Genomic DNA, 17,423 nt, shown 5'->3' with positions numbered 1-17,423 from the left:
AAGAAATCTGTAAAGATATATGGCTTCTAGGTGAATGGTTTGTTCAGACTATACCTTGATCCTCCAAGAGGACTGGATATATTCTGTTATACTTTTAAGATTAATACATACTAAAAATGCACAAACTTTCCATAAATGGCTCTATAACATCTCACAATTGCATACACCCAGGAGAAGATCTACATCGTTCAAGGCTTATGATAGTTCCCTTGACTGTCCTCTTGGTCAGACAGACAACCAGGCAGATGAGGGACACTCACAGCTCCAAGTGTGTCTGCCGGGCTGTTCCAGCTCATGAGGGCTCCAACCATTCAATGGTCTAATCTACTCATGGGTTCAATTTCAGAATCAAATACTGGGAAGAGGTGGGAGGTGGGAGGTGGGGCCTGGCTGGAGGAAGCGGGGTCCCAGGCAAGGGGCCCGGAGAGGCCGCACGCTGCGCCTCTTTCTGATACCGCTCCTCTGGCCTCCTCCCCACTGTGAGGTGAGCTGCTCCGCCTGTTTTCCAGCTGCGCTGAGTCAACAGTCCGGCTCCACCAGCTCCCGTTAACCTGCTGGACTCAAACTTCTGGAACCATGAGCTTGTTCGGCCTCTCGCTGTGCCAGATATCTGGTGACAGTGACAAAAGCTCTGACTAACCCACGCTTCACTGAACTTTGACCTAAGGCACTCTGCTGAAAGGATGTGAGAAACAAACTTCAGCGAATCTACATTACCTGTTCTTGTCCCTGGCGAGTGTAAAACTTGACACTTAGCAGCTTTAATAATCCCAGTGTCTTCGGCACCTACAAAATTAAGATACATCGTATAAAGAAGGATTCATGGAATGTTTTTTCATTTTCTAAAGTCCTTTTATCATGGAATGAAAAGCACACATCAAGTATTTTTAAAATAGTTAAGAAACCGACCAGTGGGGCTGAGGATGTGGCTGGGTGAAGAAAACGAACAGGCATGACAGAGACAACCTACCACGTACAGAGTGATAGAAAGGTGAGTGTAGTTTAACATGGTTACCAGGGCCCACGGAGCACAGTGTTAAATTAACTTAAAAAAAAAAAATGGATAGCCTTTAATTCCAGCACTCAGGAGGCAGAGGCAAGCTGATTATGAGTTTGAGGCCAGTCTAGTCTACAAAGCAAGTTCCAAGCCAGCCAAGGCTACATCATGAGACCCTGCCTCAAAAATAAACAAACAGAAAGTAAAACCAAAGAGTGCCAAGGATCTTGATGGCATTCTGATGGGGCGAGGGAATCTACCAAGTGGTAAGGTCTAAGATAATGCCACAATCAACTTCTTTCTTCAGTAGGCAAATAACAAGTCTAATACAGCATATGCAAATTAGAATCATAGCATGTTCTTAGCTGAAGCTAAGGTTGACACTTATCTTACTATGACTATGAAAAAATTCAAAAGTTCCCATAGAAACCTCATTCATTTGGAATTGAATCTATTCTTTCAGAGTACAAGGAGAAAAAAATAACATTTAGAAACCAGTATTTAAAACAAGAGATAACTATAATTTTGGGAATGGAAAATGTGTTACATTGAAAATGTAGAGGATTTGGAAACACCATTTTCTTATTTGGGAATTATAAAATGGTACAGCCACGTGGTAAAGTTTAATAGATCCTCAAAACTGAAATAAAATTACCATATGACCTACCGACTCTTTCCTAGGTCTACACCATCACTAAACTGTCCACTTTAAAACAACTGATTTTGTACTATATGAATTTTACTCCAATACTGTAATTTAAAAAATGGAAGCTAAATATAGTGGCTCACACCTATAATATTTGGGAGTCTACCACAGGACTATCATGATTTTGAGGCCATCCTAGACAGCACAGTCAGTATCAGGCAAAGGGGCCAGAGAAGTAGCTCAGCAGTTAAAGGAGTACTTACTGCTATTACAAGGGACCCAGGTTCAGTTCCCAGCACCCACACAGTAACTCATAGTCACTTGCAACTCCAGTTCCAGGGGTAGTAACACCTTCAGTCCTCCACAGGCACTGTACCTACTCACATATGGTGCATATAAATTCACACAGACAAACATACATACACATGTCAAAGCAAAAGTGCTCTCTATGCAGGTAAAGTTAACAATTATGCTACCATAGCTTCCGAACAACTGAAGATCAATGATGGCTTATCTACACGTCTCCCAATCTTTCCTCCAAAGACAACAAGAAGCCAATCTAAATAAGAACCACACAAGCGGTTTTACTTGAAAACAGATGATGATGATGATGATGATGAAGATAACTTTCAAAATAACTTTACACAGAAAGAGAAAAATGATCAAATCCCAGTTTGTCACGTCCATTCCTCCTGCTTGGTGAACAAGGCAGATGGGAAAAGTACTGCAGGGCCCGAGAAGGACAACCAAGAAAAGCTAGCAAAGAAGTCAAGGGTCCATCTAAATATAATGCAAAACTATCAGGTCTACGTGTTGTCTGAGAACACTGGAAGAGCATCCATCTCACTGAGGCGCGGCTTATAGGGAAAGGACAGAAGTGCCCCTTGCTTAGGAGGAGCGACCCGACAGGCACACGGCTTCTGGGCAAGAACAATGCGAGCGGAGAGAAGTATCTTTTGCTAATAGAAGTGTTAAAGGTGGAAGAGACAAAGAAGGAAATGCAGTGTGCTGCAAGACAAGAGAGAAGCCCTGCCCCCGAGCCCATAACCCTTCCCACCACCAACATCTACAGAGCATTTGAGCTTCACCCTACTGACCACACAGGGACTCACTATACTCGGAACCATCACAGTGAACAAAAGGAAGATTCAGGAATATCTCGTAGAAATCACAAGACTGACACAGTGACAACAAATTCTATAAAGTTAAGAAAAGAAAATCAGAAGACAAAATTCACATACGGAAACAAGGGTAGATTACAATTGGGGAAATAACCAAGAAACAAGGAAACAAAAATACTGCCTTAAGTAAAACAATATGCTTCAACAAGGATCTAAAGATGTAGAAAACTTTTTTTAATTGCCCTAAGTTCTAAACTCAGTAACTAAAAAGAAAATTTGACAAAAAAATAAATAAATAAAGGAAAGAGAAGAATGAAATATTAAAGGGAGGAGGGAACAGGGAGAAGAGAGATGTGTGAATTCAAGCTCAGCCTGCCCCCACAGTCACTCTATGGGAATGGAGAGGAAAAGGAGCGGGAGGGGGAGGGGGAGGACAGAGAAGAAGGTGCTGGGCAGCAGCAACCAGGGCAGACCCACACACAGGCCAGCGCTGGGCGGGCAGGAGAATCTCGGGGAAGGATTCCAACTGCGTCCCCCTTTTCAGAGAAAGGACTTCTTAGGCAAACAGTATGCTGGAAGGGCCTGCATTGTTTCCACAGGATAACATGCACTGGGAACCAGCAGTAATAACAAACCTTCAGTGGACGTTTGTTCATTTTTATACTTCTTTATCCAAATTTTGATCTTAAAACTCCAAATAGCAATAATTACCATGTATATTGTCATAGGAACTTACTCATTGCCTTCAAAGAGACTGTCTCATTGGATCCTGGCAAAAGCCTCATCACACAAGTAGCAAAAAAAAAAAAAAAAAAAGGGGGGGGGGGTTTGAGGGAGCCTGGAATTTTAGTACCAGCCTTCTAACTCCAGGGCCTACACCTACTCTCTGCCTTGGTTATTGAATTCTAACTGGGCACTATTATACTCTATTGTACTCATTTGTAGAGATGGCTACATTAGTTTTTCTTATATTCCTAATACTTGTAGCAATCATTCAATGTTGAGCAATTAATAAGTAAAGCCATGTAGGACGCTAGCATTCATCTGGAAGTGTTGATCAATGCGTATATTGAATTTTGCATAGTCTGTTTTACAGCCTGCCAGCCTGTGGGAGAGGACACTTGGTAAGCGCAGCTCTCAGCTCCCACCTCCGGATGAAAGGGACAAACATTATAACTTCCAATGAGTCTGAGGTGGGAACGGCGACAACCGTAAGGTTAGCTGCGTGACACATTTGAAAGCTACTAATGGAGTCAAAACACATTTGCAGCGTTTCAGAAAATCAATCATACAGCAGGGCATTCAATCTGCAATTCAATGTTTTCCCTCACTTACTTTATCAGTGGACAAGCAATTTTCTCTTAAGAGAAGTCAGTGTCACAGGCCCTTGGGCTTAAGGCAGAAGGACTATACACAGCAGAGCACTTTCCAACACAGAATTCAAAAGGAAGCCAAACCCAAAGGAGCCAAGGAGAAAGGTCTGCTGCCCTGCAGCAGCACCCGGAGAATTCCCCTCTGCAGGGCCACTTTGAATAGACGCCCTCAACGCTGCTGGACCAAAAGACTCACAGTGCCCACTGGGTCTTCCCTTCCCTCCTCCACACACATCTGTTTCTCCCCTTTGCTCAGTTTTGATTTGAACAAATTTCAGGCTACTGGAAAGACAGAGTGATCAGATGATGAAGCCCCAAACCTCTCACCTGCGCGGACCAGTCAGTGACATCTTGCTACATTGGTTTGTTTTTGTACATGCAAATGCTTTTTTGAAATTTATGTTTTAATTGAACCATCTGAAAATAAGCTATGAGCATCATGTTTGTTTTAGGCAGATTTGAATCATGAGATTTTTTTTCCAAGATCTGCTTGATTTATGCCACACAAAACTAAAAGTTACAAAAGTAAGAGAAAAACACAGCTAATAAGTTCCTACAAAATGAAGTAATGTGTCCATTTCCGCAATGAATTCCCACCTCAGTCTTTTCAGGGGCAGATAAGAGTAACCGTCTTACTGGCGTAATGGGACACACAGGTAACCCAACTTGAGGAGAATGTCTTCTGTCGTCAGTCGTTAAGCTCCATTTGGCCTAACACTCTGGAGCTGGGAAAAGGGGCTGCTAACATAAACTGCCTCCTCCCTAGCTTCTGAAGAGAAAATAGATAAGTGGGAAATCAGGCAGGTGGATCAGAAATGGAAGGGAAAAAGCAGACTCTCTAATACAAGACAAGCTGCAAATAGCAGCTGACTTAAGGTTCGGGGCCACATAAAACAGTAAGTTGGTATCATTTTTTGAAAAGTATAACTTTGCTGGGTTAAATCACAATTACTTATTTCAATGCAGGTCAGTTCTAATAATAACAGTGAAGACTGCTATAACTGCTGAAGATTTCTTTTTCAAAAGCACTTCTTTGAGAATCTTTTTCAACACCAAGGCCTTCACTGCTTTGGAAGATTGCTTTTAAATCAATGCATTTTAAGAAAAATCACAAGACAGATACAATCACTCTGAAATGAGCGGCCTAACCTATTCCCTTACACTGTGCTTTAGTGCCCACTTCATCCCCCACTTTAAAACATACAACTTCTCACTGAGAACAGGCATGCACTAAGTACAGGGTTCATAACCCTGATCAAGTGCTGCTTTTATACAATTTACCCAAACAACCAAGACAAGTATTAGTAGAGTATGGCCAATACAGTAGACACAATTAGCATTTACCAGTATCTGAGTTCATATTTCTGGACACATAGAAAACGATTTCCAATCTTCTTTTGAGCTAGGACGGGTCATGTGGTTGTCACTTTCTGGGGTAAGCCTGTGACAAGTTCCCTCCCACTTCAGTTCCTCTCTGCCCTTCCTAAAGCCACCAGGAGTCAGTGGGTCCTCCGGAAGTCATATTCCACAGAGTCTTTGATCACCAATGACACAGCAGCAACAGCAGGTCTGGCCCGGAATCGTGATGTGGTAAGCCACAGACATCCTATTTTAGGTCTCCCCAGGTGCTCATTTGTGTGACTGTGGTTTTTCTCACGCCCAGGCTAGCCTACACTAGTGCTGCAGACCAAGGGTGCTACACTTGGGATCTGGAAAGTCCTCACGGGCCCGAGTGTTAGCGGCTGGCTGCCGGCAGCAGTGTATTGGGAGGTGGGGTGTTCCCTTGCAGAAGGACATTAGGAGGGCACATCCCTGGAAGCCCACCACCCTACACAGACATGGGGACTCTGGAGGACACTCACACCAAGTCCATGTCTTCTCTGGCCCCCTTTCTCCCTGCCTCTCGGGGAGGCCAGGAAGGAAGCACCCTCTTACATCACCTGACCCCGTCATGAGCTGCGATGCCACAACAGAACCAAGGCCCCATCAGTGGAAGTCTCTAAAACGTCCAGCCACAATAAACTTACGTCGTTCGTGTCAATGGTAAAAAGCTACTACAAGGAGTGTGGGGCACAGAACAGAGGTCCACTAGTGATGAAGAATGAACACAGAGATGCAAGCCAGTTCATAAAAACATGGAAGGGCGTACAGCACCGGAGTTAGTTAAGAGTGTGAGCTCGGAACTGCTGTGAGCTGGCACTCTCAGTCTTCACTTGCTGGCCAGGCGGCCCAGAGCAGAGTACTTTATTACTCTCACTTGCTTGTTAACTGACCCGGGCTCATCAGAGCACCCACCTGAAGAGACACTTAGGCACACTAGCACAGGATAAAAGCACTCTGAAAAGTTATCAACACAAAAACAGCTTGTTAAATGTTAATGTCTAAATGAGAAACAACAAGTAATAAGACAACAGGAGGCTACACTGTTCTCTCTTCTTTACATTTTGGTGTATTATTTATGGGTGTGCACACAGGAGTGCATGAGTCAGGATGTACAAGAAGATAACTCTGTGCAGTCACTTGTCACCTTTTGCCTCTGAATGGACTCTGAGTATGGAACTCAGGCTTGCAAAGCAAACAGTGACCTGCTGAGCCACCTCATCTGACCTACATTGTTTTTCTAATATCTAAAAACATTACTAAAAGGGGAAGCCACATTAAATTAGATATACTTTACTATATTTGATATACAGCAATACTAAATAATATTTTAGTTACATTATTAATATTATTTGTGATATATTATATATTATAATAATATTTTAGTTACTATTAACAAGGAAGCGAGAATAATAAAATATTAAAATCACACTACCAATAATTAAGCCCCCTTTTTTGAGACAAACGTTCCTGATTACATCTTACACAGGGTTTCTTTGTCTAATAGCAATTAGAAAAGAGTCAAGATAATTGTACTAATTCATACCTCAGTTACCCTGTCTCCACTGTTAGTAACTTGTTTATAATACGGTGAGCCTGAAAGAACTCTCCATGCAGAAAGGCCACAGCTAGAAGCTTTGGAAATGCCAAGTTCAGCAGTTTCACATCCACCAACCAGTAAAAGTCTAAAAAACGACAAGGAAAGAATTAATAAATTACAAATATGAACACGATAACAAGAAAACAGTGCAGAATTGGCCACCTTTACATAGAAAGCTAAAAATTGCTGTCATTATACCTAGATGATTACTATTTTAGAAAGGAAACCTAATGGTTTTTCAATTCGAATTTCACCTTCACTGATAGAGGAGTAAAGGGTAAGCATCTTGAATTTGCATGTGCAGCTCACAGACACTGGCTGTTTCAAACCTAACAAGCATTAGCAGGAGCTGGACAGCTTCCCCAGACACACACGCAGTGATGCCAACCCCATACACACGCAACTGCACCCTTAAAAAGCCACGGCAGCAGCTGGGAATGCTCCACGGGAAAGAACATAGGGCGGTAACTGCTCAGAGGTAAGACTAGGTGAGCAGCAGTCAATTGATGGTTCGCTTCTGTCTGCCACACTCCATCAGCAAACTACAACTACAGGCCAGTCACTAAGACAGCAAACAGCCTACCAAACACTGGACAGCAAGGACACACTGGGCAGCCACTGCAAAGCTAAGCTGGTGAGTAGTGAAAGCCAGCAGCCATTTCTGCCAGTTAAATCAAAGTTAGCACATCCAGCAGGATCCTGCAAGCAGACCTCACAATCACTTCTATTTAAGGAGAAAATGGGTGTGAGGTCAAGGTAGGTCCAGGAAGATGATCAGTGGGTAAAGCACTTGCCATGCAAGCCTGATAACCTGAGTTTAATCCCCAGAACCCAGGTAAAGAAAAGAACTGACTCCACGCAGTTGTCCCCTGACCTCCACATACATGTCATGACACACATATGTATGCACACATACAAATAACAGTTAATAAATAATAAAAACTAAAGGTAAAGTTTGATACATTAAAAGGAAAACATCCATTGTTAGTGGGTTATCTGTTGTCAATGGCAAGAGACAACAAAAATAATAAGAAAAAGAATCCATGCATTTCTTAATGGTTAAATTAATAATTAAAATAATAAAGAGTTTCCATGATCTAAAAACTGCCCACTACCTAAGAGTGACAGACTTCCCAGCAGAGGTTTCCTGGGCCTCTGTTCACATGCTGTACCCACACGATCTACTGCCATTTCAAGAGACAGGACACCATGTCGAAGCCCTTCACGTTTATCAACAAAGCCCCCGTCACCACCAAGCTCCCGTTTCGTTGAGAAGAGCGTGTACTTTCATGACACATATCCTTTTGTTTTTCTAGGATATACTCACAGGAAACCCACAACTTGAAACATTTTGTTTCTGTCTGTCTTTTTTTAGTCAAGATAACACCACTTCATGAGGTTTCTAATATCTGACATATCAAATGATTAAATTATAGAACCCTATTAACTTACGCCCTCCCTTTTTTGAGATACAGTCTTACTATAAAGCCAACACTGACCTCTAATTCACAATCCTCCTGCCCTGCCTCACAAATGCTGGGATTCTAGGCATGTACCACATTTAATTTTATAACTGAGTATTATAAAATGATAAGCATCAATTGCTTGACATCACATGAAGACCACTCAACACTTCCCATTTAAGACTAGTACAGGTATATATCTAAGGGTTGTCAAGCAGAGCCACACGACTGTAGAAATCAGCACCTGTTCCCATTCCTTCTGCACACCTTCTGTGCTAGGCAGCAGAGAGGAGATTGTCAATCAACTGTCCTCCCGTGGAAACTGTCTTGGCTTTCCAAGCGGGCCCATGAAATCACAAGGGTCCTGAGAGTGGAAGGAGCAAGCAGAAGTGCCTGGCTCAGAGTGAAGTAACATGGGAAAGACTCAACTGGCCAGGCCAGCTTTGGAGGTAGGCAGTGTAACGAGCCAGGGGATCGGGATAGCCTAGAAAAGCCTGCAGAGCGGCCCTGCAGGCACCTTGAGGAGCCCACTGATGCTCATTTCAAACTCTGACCTCCTGAGGCCAAGGTCAATGCATGCTGTGCCACCAAGTTCATGACGACGTGGTAGAGCAGCCTTGGAATAATTAAGGCACACCATGTTTCACTGCTGAGCCTAAAATGCAGACAACTTATCAGACTCCAATTCCATGAACCGTGCTTCTCATCCAGCAACTGCTTCCTGACGGGTTTCTGAACTGGGCCAACAATAACGAAAAAAAGAGAAAGAAATGTCTAAGAACTTCAAAACTGAATAAAAATCCTCTAATGTCTCACCTGAGACCTTATCCCAACTTAAAAACCTATGAGGTCAAGTAAGCCCCTCACTGAGAGATCCCGAGGTCAGCCTTCACACAAGTCCTTTCTCCTGCTGCTTTTCCGGGGGGCGCTATAGAGTTCACATCGGAAAATGAAGAGCAAACAGTTTGGGGCGATGGCAGAAGCCTATTGGACTAGTTCTACACCAGGCAGATCTCAGCGCTAAAGCACAAGAAGCTTATTCACCAAGGCCAGAGAGACACTGGTCTCCAGTCACAGCAACAGCACAAGTACCTGCCCGGGGCATTCACTCTGTGCAAATCACTCTGTGACTGTGAATATTTCCCCAAAAAATTTATTTATAGACAAAGTTTCATTATTCTTCTAAATCTAACTACCAAATTTGGAAAATATACAGATGAAAATAGAGAAAATACTTTAAGTGATAATCCAAAGTGTGATCAACAAGATCTAAGTAGTGAGGGTATAGAAAATAAATGGCATGATTTCTTCAAGACACATGCAAACGTATACACTCATCAACTCCAATTGGTTACATGAATTCTCCCATCACTCTATCGATTCATGAGGTTCCCAGTGTTGACTTAAAGCTAACCTGCAAGTGGTCATGAAAATGAAAACAAAAGCAGGCTATTCCTCCACGTGACTGCAGCGTTAGGGGAGGCTTGTGGGACAAGGGGCAGACATGAAGAGGAGCAGCGTCCACTGACAAAGCCAGCCAACCTAAGGAGAGGAAAGGAGTCTGAAGCCCGACACAATATACTCAGTAAACATCTGCTGAGGACTTGCAAATGGAAAAGCTCCTCCATCCTCCTTAAACAGCACAGGGACTATGGAGACCCGCTGCACAATGACAGTCTTCACTAGAAATCAACAGTAACGGATGAGTGCTTAAGGCAGGAAGAGGGGTCGGGGCAATGGGAAGAGTGGGAGGTGGGGGTCTGATGCTGATTAAAAAGAACACAGGACAATGTAAAGAAGTTCACCACAAAACCTGTTCAAAGCCCATTAGAGAAGTGAGACACCTGAAGGAGGAAAGCAAGACGCCATGTCTCTGCTCAACTATCAGCATGCTAAAGACACAAATCTCTCTTAAGTTAATACAGAAAGTGCATGCATGTTCAAAGGAAATCCTAGCAAAACTTGTCACAGAACTGAACAGGCTGAATGAATAACATGAAAGGTAGATGTAAGGTGTCCATGGGAAAGGAGTGTGCCAACTCAATCCACATGGGACAGTCCACCCTGCCGAGCTGGGTTGGTGCATCTTGACTTGGAAGCATTTCCCTCCCTGCCTTTGTGTCCTTAAGACATCCTCCCCAGCCAAGGGTGGCGATGCATTCCTGTAATAGCAGCATTTGGGAGGCTGAGGTAGGAGGATGGTAAGGTTGAAGACAAATTCAAAGACAGCTTGCGCTATACATAATGAGAAAAATATATATATGTATATATGCACACATGTGTGTATCATATATATTTTTGAAGGAAATTTTGACTTAAAATTTAAAACTTGTAATTACAAATAAAAAATAATAGATGGGAGAAGTTTACAACGTATAAAGCCAATAGTATATCCGTATAAAGGATTTATAATGATCTCCCACCAATCCAAAAGAACAATGGACAAGGAGTAAATAAGCAATAGAAGGACATAAAAGAAATCCAAAAACCAAATGTGCAGATTTATACCAACACCCCTCAAAGTTTAGCAAGTCTTACAAACTAGTGAGATTACATGTACAGTGCAAATGTTTACCTCTGGTGAGAAGGTTTATGGCATAGAAACTATCATCATTATTAGTGTGGCTGTGTTTACAATGTAAAGTGAGAAAATATTTTTTTAATATAATAAAAGGTCACAGACTAAAATCACGAAAGCTAGGCTGGCTCGGAGGTTTAGAGCACTGGCTGCTCTTCCTGAAGACCCTCGTTCAATTCCCAGCACCCACATGTCAGCTCACAACTCCAGTCCGAAAGGATCCACCACCCTCTCCTGGTCTCCATAGGTGCCGTATGCACATGGCACAGAGGCGCGGGTGCAGGTAAGACACACCCAGATACACAAAGTAAAATTCAAAGAATGTACACGAAGTCATGAAAGCTGCCTCCTGACGGGTTAAATATAGGAAAGAAGCAGGAACTCGATGGCTAAGCCTGAGCATTCTCTGACTTACCATTAAATCGCTGTTAGGTTTTTATAGAAATTGAGTCTACAAACAGGCAACACGGTGGAAAGTAACTCCTAGCACCAATGTCAAGTTCTGCTTCGCCAGGCTCCTCCACCAAGAATACTCAGGTGCAGAGCAGAGGCAGAAGGGATTGGGCTGAGTGTTTACGTTCAGAGTCATACTTAACACTGTCACATATGTGACAATCATATTATCATATAAATATATTTATGTAACTTTTAAGTGTATCAAGATATAAGGTAAAATTATTTAATTATAGGTAAATTGAGAATTTATATCACAAATGTATGCACTTTTAAACAAATCCACTCTCACTCTCCTCCAAGTCCTCCCATAGCGTCATCACTTTTCCCTCCCAACTTCATGCACTCTTTTTATTTAACCCACAGCACTGCCAGCATGCGCATGGGTGTAAGGCCACCCACTAACAATGGACAGCCTCCCATGGGCCACTTCCAAATGGAACGGACCCTCCCTCCCCCAGCAGCCATCAAGTGCCAACAGCCCTTCAGCTATGGGGAGGACTCCCCTCCCTCATCCAGTCCAGAACTGTGGCTGACTTGGTCTTATGTACACAGTCACAGCCTCTGTGACAAACTCCTATCTAAAACTGTTGTTCACTAAGCCAAGAAACCACGCTGGGTGGGTCATAAGCCCCAGGGGAGGACTCTGCTATTATTCAGCTAAATGGACAGAGTATTCGACTGTAACCTAAACAGTTATCTTGACACCCTGTGTTAGTGCGGCTCTCAGTCTTCATCAGAGAAGCTGATATAGAGTCACAACTGGCCAGAGGGGAGAGAGTGAGAGACTAGAGAGTGTTCTCCTTAATTGGAACCCCTCTCCCCAGGACCCAGGGATCATCAGGGGAAAGGAAGCAGAAAGACTGTAAGAGCCAGAAGCAGTGAAGGAATACGACAGAACAGTGCTTTCCAGACATGACAGCCACTGCACTCATAAACAAAACTACTTCTCCTTCACGAAAACACAAAACAGAAGAAAATCTTCACTATGAAATCATGTGGTAATGTGATTTAGCAGAAATGTGTTAGCAGAAACAATCAAGGTTTTGGGAGTCAGGGCATGAAGTTCAAATACCTTTGCAGAAAAGTATGCAATCTGTAGACATGCCTTTCTCACTAATTTTGTGTACAAAGTACTCAGCAAGCAACTGAAGGACAGTAGACAATGCCATGACTAACTCTCCTGACATCAATGAGTACCTGAAATCCCCCATTTCATAGTTAGTATCATGTGCAGAGCTGCTTAGCAGGCTTGCATTCTGTATGTACATTCTGTACATCCACAGCCTTTGACACACACTCTTCCACAGAAATGAGCATGGACCCAATCCACTGCAGATGAATTACTAGTAATCATTAGCAACCATGGGTGACTGCTGCACAGAACCATGGCAGCAACCGTGGAGTTAGGTACAAAACCTCATCGCAGGGACAAGTACATGAAGGAAGATGTCGGAGGGAGGGCGTCACAGAGAGGCAGCCTTTGAAAAGTTCCCAGACAGGCAAGTAGGGTAAGCAGCAGCACTCAGGCCAAGGGAGCATGCTGCACAGGGAACTGTAGGAAATGCAGTGAGTGCCTGCAGGAACAGGAGAGGAAATGCAGGGGACCCTTAGCATCACAAGTATTTGATCGTGATCTCTTCCTTGAGCACTTAGCACAGTTCACTGCAACAGTTAACCAAGTCATAATTCCATCACTGCGTTGGAGCCACGTGGGTGCTGTCCACTTCGTCTTGGTATTCTTTACAGCATTTACCCAGTGTGCTTCACTCAAGAAACATCTATCTAGGCAGTATGTTCAAGGAACCGTAGCTGTACAAAGATAAGACACAGTCTTCGTCCTTGGCTTAACCTCGCCAAGCTGCAGCTCTCCCTCCTGAAAAATGAGGAGTTTAACCAATGACGGATGAAGGCTGGCTGTTCCAGCTCTCAGGATCTAACTCTGAAAGTCAGAGCAGGAACACAGGGACCAGAAAAAAAATAGAGTAACTGGTGGAGAAACACACACACACACACACACACACACACACACAGCCTGAGAAAAGGCCGGACAGGCAATACAAGCCCTTCAGTACCAAGACCTCATGTAATGGTGACCAAATGAAGAGGCACGCTGAAAAAGCATTTCAAGAAGTAGAAATGGTTTATTAAGGGTCATAAGTCTAGTAAATGTTGGAAGAACCTGCCATCTAGTGGCCCACAAAACAAAACACAAAAAAGAAATAACCAACAGTTCCAGCTGTTGGATACAATGACCAGAATGCTTAATGCACACAAAAATGAAACAAGGAAAGAAAATGACATTCAGGGCTGAAAATGTTAAAATACTTAAAGAACTGGACGTGCTCAATGTGGAGCACTTATCTACCAAGCAGGAGGCATGGGGCTACATCCTAGCACCATAAAAAAGACTTAAGACCAGACTTGTCAAAACAAGGAAAGTAGATAACATAATATTTCCTATATGTGTACACACACACACACACACACACACACACACACACACACACACACATGAATCCACTGTTCCTCTGAAACAAAACTAAGTGAGATTCCTATGAAATAAGTCAAAGTAAGGCAGAAGTCTTGCAGGTCTTCATTCACTCCCAAGAATGAGCATCAGGCAGCATTCAGAACATAAGAAGAAATCCAGTTGACCAAGCTGACTTCTTTGGAAAGGGAGGAAGGAAGGGAGGGAGGGAAGGAGGAAGGAAAAGTAGGAGGGAGGAAGGGAAGGAGGGAGGACCCCACTTCCCAGTGTCTATGTGATCCAAAAGTCAGTCTGCAAATCTCAGCAAGCCTCCACTCACTTCTAAATCGCTCGCCCCTACAGCTCTGTCTAAAGACGACAGCATCTGCACCCTCATCAGAAGCCAGCTTGTGCTTGTGGAGTGGAACGAGACTACAATATCCGCTCAATTGCTGATGCTCACACCTCAAGTACAATACTAGACACCGGTCTCGTCAACGCACTGGGTCCCTGTGTCATCAAAGGTCCAATGCAGCAGACTCTGACTGAAGCACTCTTCCTTTCCTAGCTGCAATCCTGCATAGAATCACCAGTCTGTCCCCAGAGCCAGAAAGTTAGCATAGGGCCACCTGCAGGTTCATTCACACAGGAAGCATTTTTCCCCACCCCCTACCCCACACTAAGGACTAGCTGCTGCTTTGGAATACTCACAGAATCCCTTTAGTATGGTAAGTTATGTATTCAAAATATGGATGTTTTGATTAAGAGAAAAAGCAAACAGCAACCCACCTGGGATAACCAAACCAGCATCCATGAAGCACAGCGCTTCATCATTCAGCACTCCATCATTTGAAAGTATTCCCTACATCCCTAAAGACTGTATGTCCTCTTCCATCTCCAGAGCCTCCTACAGCAGCCATGGCCCAGATTACTGTGTGTGTAAGGTCAACCTTGATTTAACTACTCTTTAGCACTGCAGTTCACCCCGGCTGACAATCATCCACTTAAAGGCAAGCTGATGTCCTATCTATTATTCTCTGTAAATATTGTGTCAAGTTTGGCTTAAAACAATGTTCACTTCAAGAACAGTCTATTTTCAGTCATCCAAAGGCATGACTTCTCCCTCTGCACAGCTATGACTTGCATTATTCATCAATCAGGTACTTCCCAAGGACTGGATGAAACATTAGTGTTCAAGATAAAACGTTCAAATGGAAACTAAAGGGCCTCTTTTTCTTTCTGATTTATTCAATTATTTATACAGAATACTGCTATGGCTTCGATAGGGTTTGATTGTAACCTCAAGGCTCGGGCTCCATGTGTTAAAATTTGATCTCCACTGTTAAGTACTAAAAGGGTATACAAAATTAACCTAACTATAGTGCTAAGACATGGGGACTTTTATGGGATTAGGAATAGATAAAATAATTACGGAGAACCTCCATGATTAAAACCAAGTGGTAGAGAGACCAGATGAGAGCTAGGAGCTCTCTCCCCTCTTCCTCTCTCTCTGCCCTGCCCCCAGCGCCGCCCCTCCTGTTCCCTTTCCATGTGATAATCTTAAAGGCCACAGGATTCTTGACAGCATGAAGGCTATCCACCAGATAATGCCCACAGACCTTAGACCTCCAGGACCATAAGCCAAAATAAACCTCTATTCTAAACAAACAAACAAACAAAAAGCACACTTCCAGTATTTCCTGATAGCAAGTACAAATGGAGTAACAAAAACAGCTTATCCCACTATGACATATATCCATAAAATTCATGACACAGAGGATCTTGATGAGTAATAGGCTGCAAACCCCATTCAATAGTAGCTGCATCATTTTGTACATTTAATGAAATCACTGAGTTGTACTGAAATTGTTAGTATCATCAAGAACTGGGAGCATGAGTATCTTCTCAAAACAGGAGGTATTTTCTCAGCCTTTCAACACCGCTGAGATGTAGTCTAAACTAGTCAATACTAAACAGTACTTGTGTAGTAATCAAAGACCTGGTGGAAATTCAAACAGAATAAATCCAATTTTGCTTACGTATATTTACAATTAAATTAAGAACAAAAACTAAAAGAACCCTGCACACTGTCAAAAGTAGTCAGTGTCATTTAAAATGTCTATTGAACATCCTCATTCGTGAGCACATGACCACGAAGATTGACCTCACAGTCCTGCAGTACAGGGAGCACTCCAGAGCCTCCTCTAGCAAGCATTCCACCCACCGTGCAATAAAAGTTCAATGTCAGAGCTGGAGCGATGGCTTGGTGGTTAAGAGCACTCGCTGCTCATGCAGAGGACCTGGGTTCCATTCCCAGCACCCATGTGGGGGCTCCCATCCATCTGTAACTCCAGTTTCATGGACTCTGAGGGCGCCAAGCACACACATGGTGCACACATACACATTCAGGCAAAATATTCATGCACAGAAAATAAATCTTAGGGACAAATTTCAGTTCAGTGTTGTTTCCTCTGAGAATGTAAGGGATTCCTTTCAGCCAGAACCAGTGTAAACTAAAATAAAACCAGCAGTTCAGAGAAAACAGTGAGACAAAGAGGAGGAGCAGAGTGGTGGCGCACCGGGTGGATGGAGAAGGGAGAGGGCTGGAGCATGAGATACTCTGAGTGTGTAAGGAGAATAAAGTGCATTTCTGGGCTGACTCAGATATGGAGGAAAATAACCAAGCACGTCCATGGAGCGTATTCGCAAGCTGCCTAATTAATTCCTGTTCCATGTTACCCAATTTACCACCCCAATTTCTCTTCCTGAACACAGCTTGTGGCACCAGACAACACAATGAATTTCATAAAAACCATGAGTTTGTGTGTTATCAATTTATTCCAACTCTACTATGGCTGATGTATTGTGCACTTATAAAACCCTTGTAGATGATGAATGTCACATGCTCATATTACTAGAGAGAGAGAAAATAAACAAAACTGTGATAAATATTTCACCTTCTTTCATTTAAAAAAAGACCACACAGTGAAAATATAAACCACAAAGCAAATATTTTATCATTCCCAGTAGGATATTTACATCCATCCCTGCTTGACAGCAATTCTCACCCAGAAACTTCAGTGCCATCCATCTCTGAGCTGACGGCTATCAAGAGTTACATATGACTGTGGAATCAAGGAGAACATCTCCTTCAGTTAGAGAATATACCTAACTTTCGAAAACTCATTAAAAAGACCACTCCCACTAAACATGCCCTCGGGTGCTTAGACTCTTGTATGCTGAGATTACAGGCATGTACCACTATTCCTGGGTTGGTAATTAACAAGAATGTTTATTTAACTAAGCGGAGAGTAGATTTTAAAAAGAATATATGTCACCATA

At 43.0% G+C, this 17,423-nt stretch overlaps 1 protein-coding gene across 8 annotated transcripts in view; it reads right to left on the bottom strand.

Moving 5' to 3' along the window:
* The window catches only part of Nbas (NBAS subunit of NRZ tethering complex), a 289,617-nt gene that overhangs the window by 244,968 nt on the left and 27,226 nt on the right, over positions 1-17,423 (bottom strand). For all 8 annotated transcript variants that reach the window (XM_015995503.3, XM_042267446.2, XM_015995506.3 and 5 more), the window contains exons 10-11: positions 7,064-7,202; positions 718-786 (exon numbers count right to left, since the gene is read on the bottom strand). In XM_015995503.3, coding sequence (XP_015850989.2) covers positions 718-786; positions 7,064-7,202 — 208 coding nt within the window. The remainder of the gene's footprint in view (positions 1-717; positions 787-7,063; positions 7,203-17,423) is intronic.

This window comes from Peromyscus maniculatus, chromosome 22 (genome assembly GCF_049852395.1).
Source record: "Peromyscus maniculatus bairdii isolate BWxNUB_F1_BW_parent chromosome 22, HU_Pman_BW_mat_3.1, whole genome shotgun sequence".
Taxonomy (NCBI): Eukaryota; Metazoa; Chordata; class Mammalia; order Rodentia; family Cricetidae; genus Peromyscus; species Peromyscus maniculatus.
Note: the sequence above shows the minus strand (reverse complement) of the source record. Positions and strands in the feature narration are given on the sequence as shown.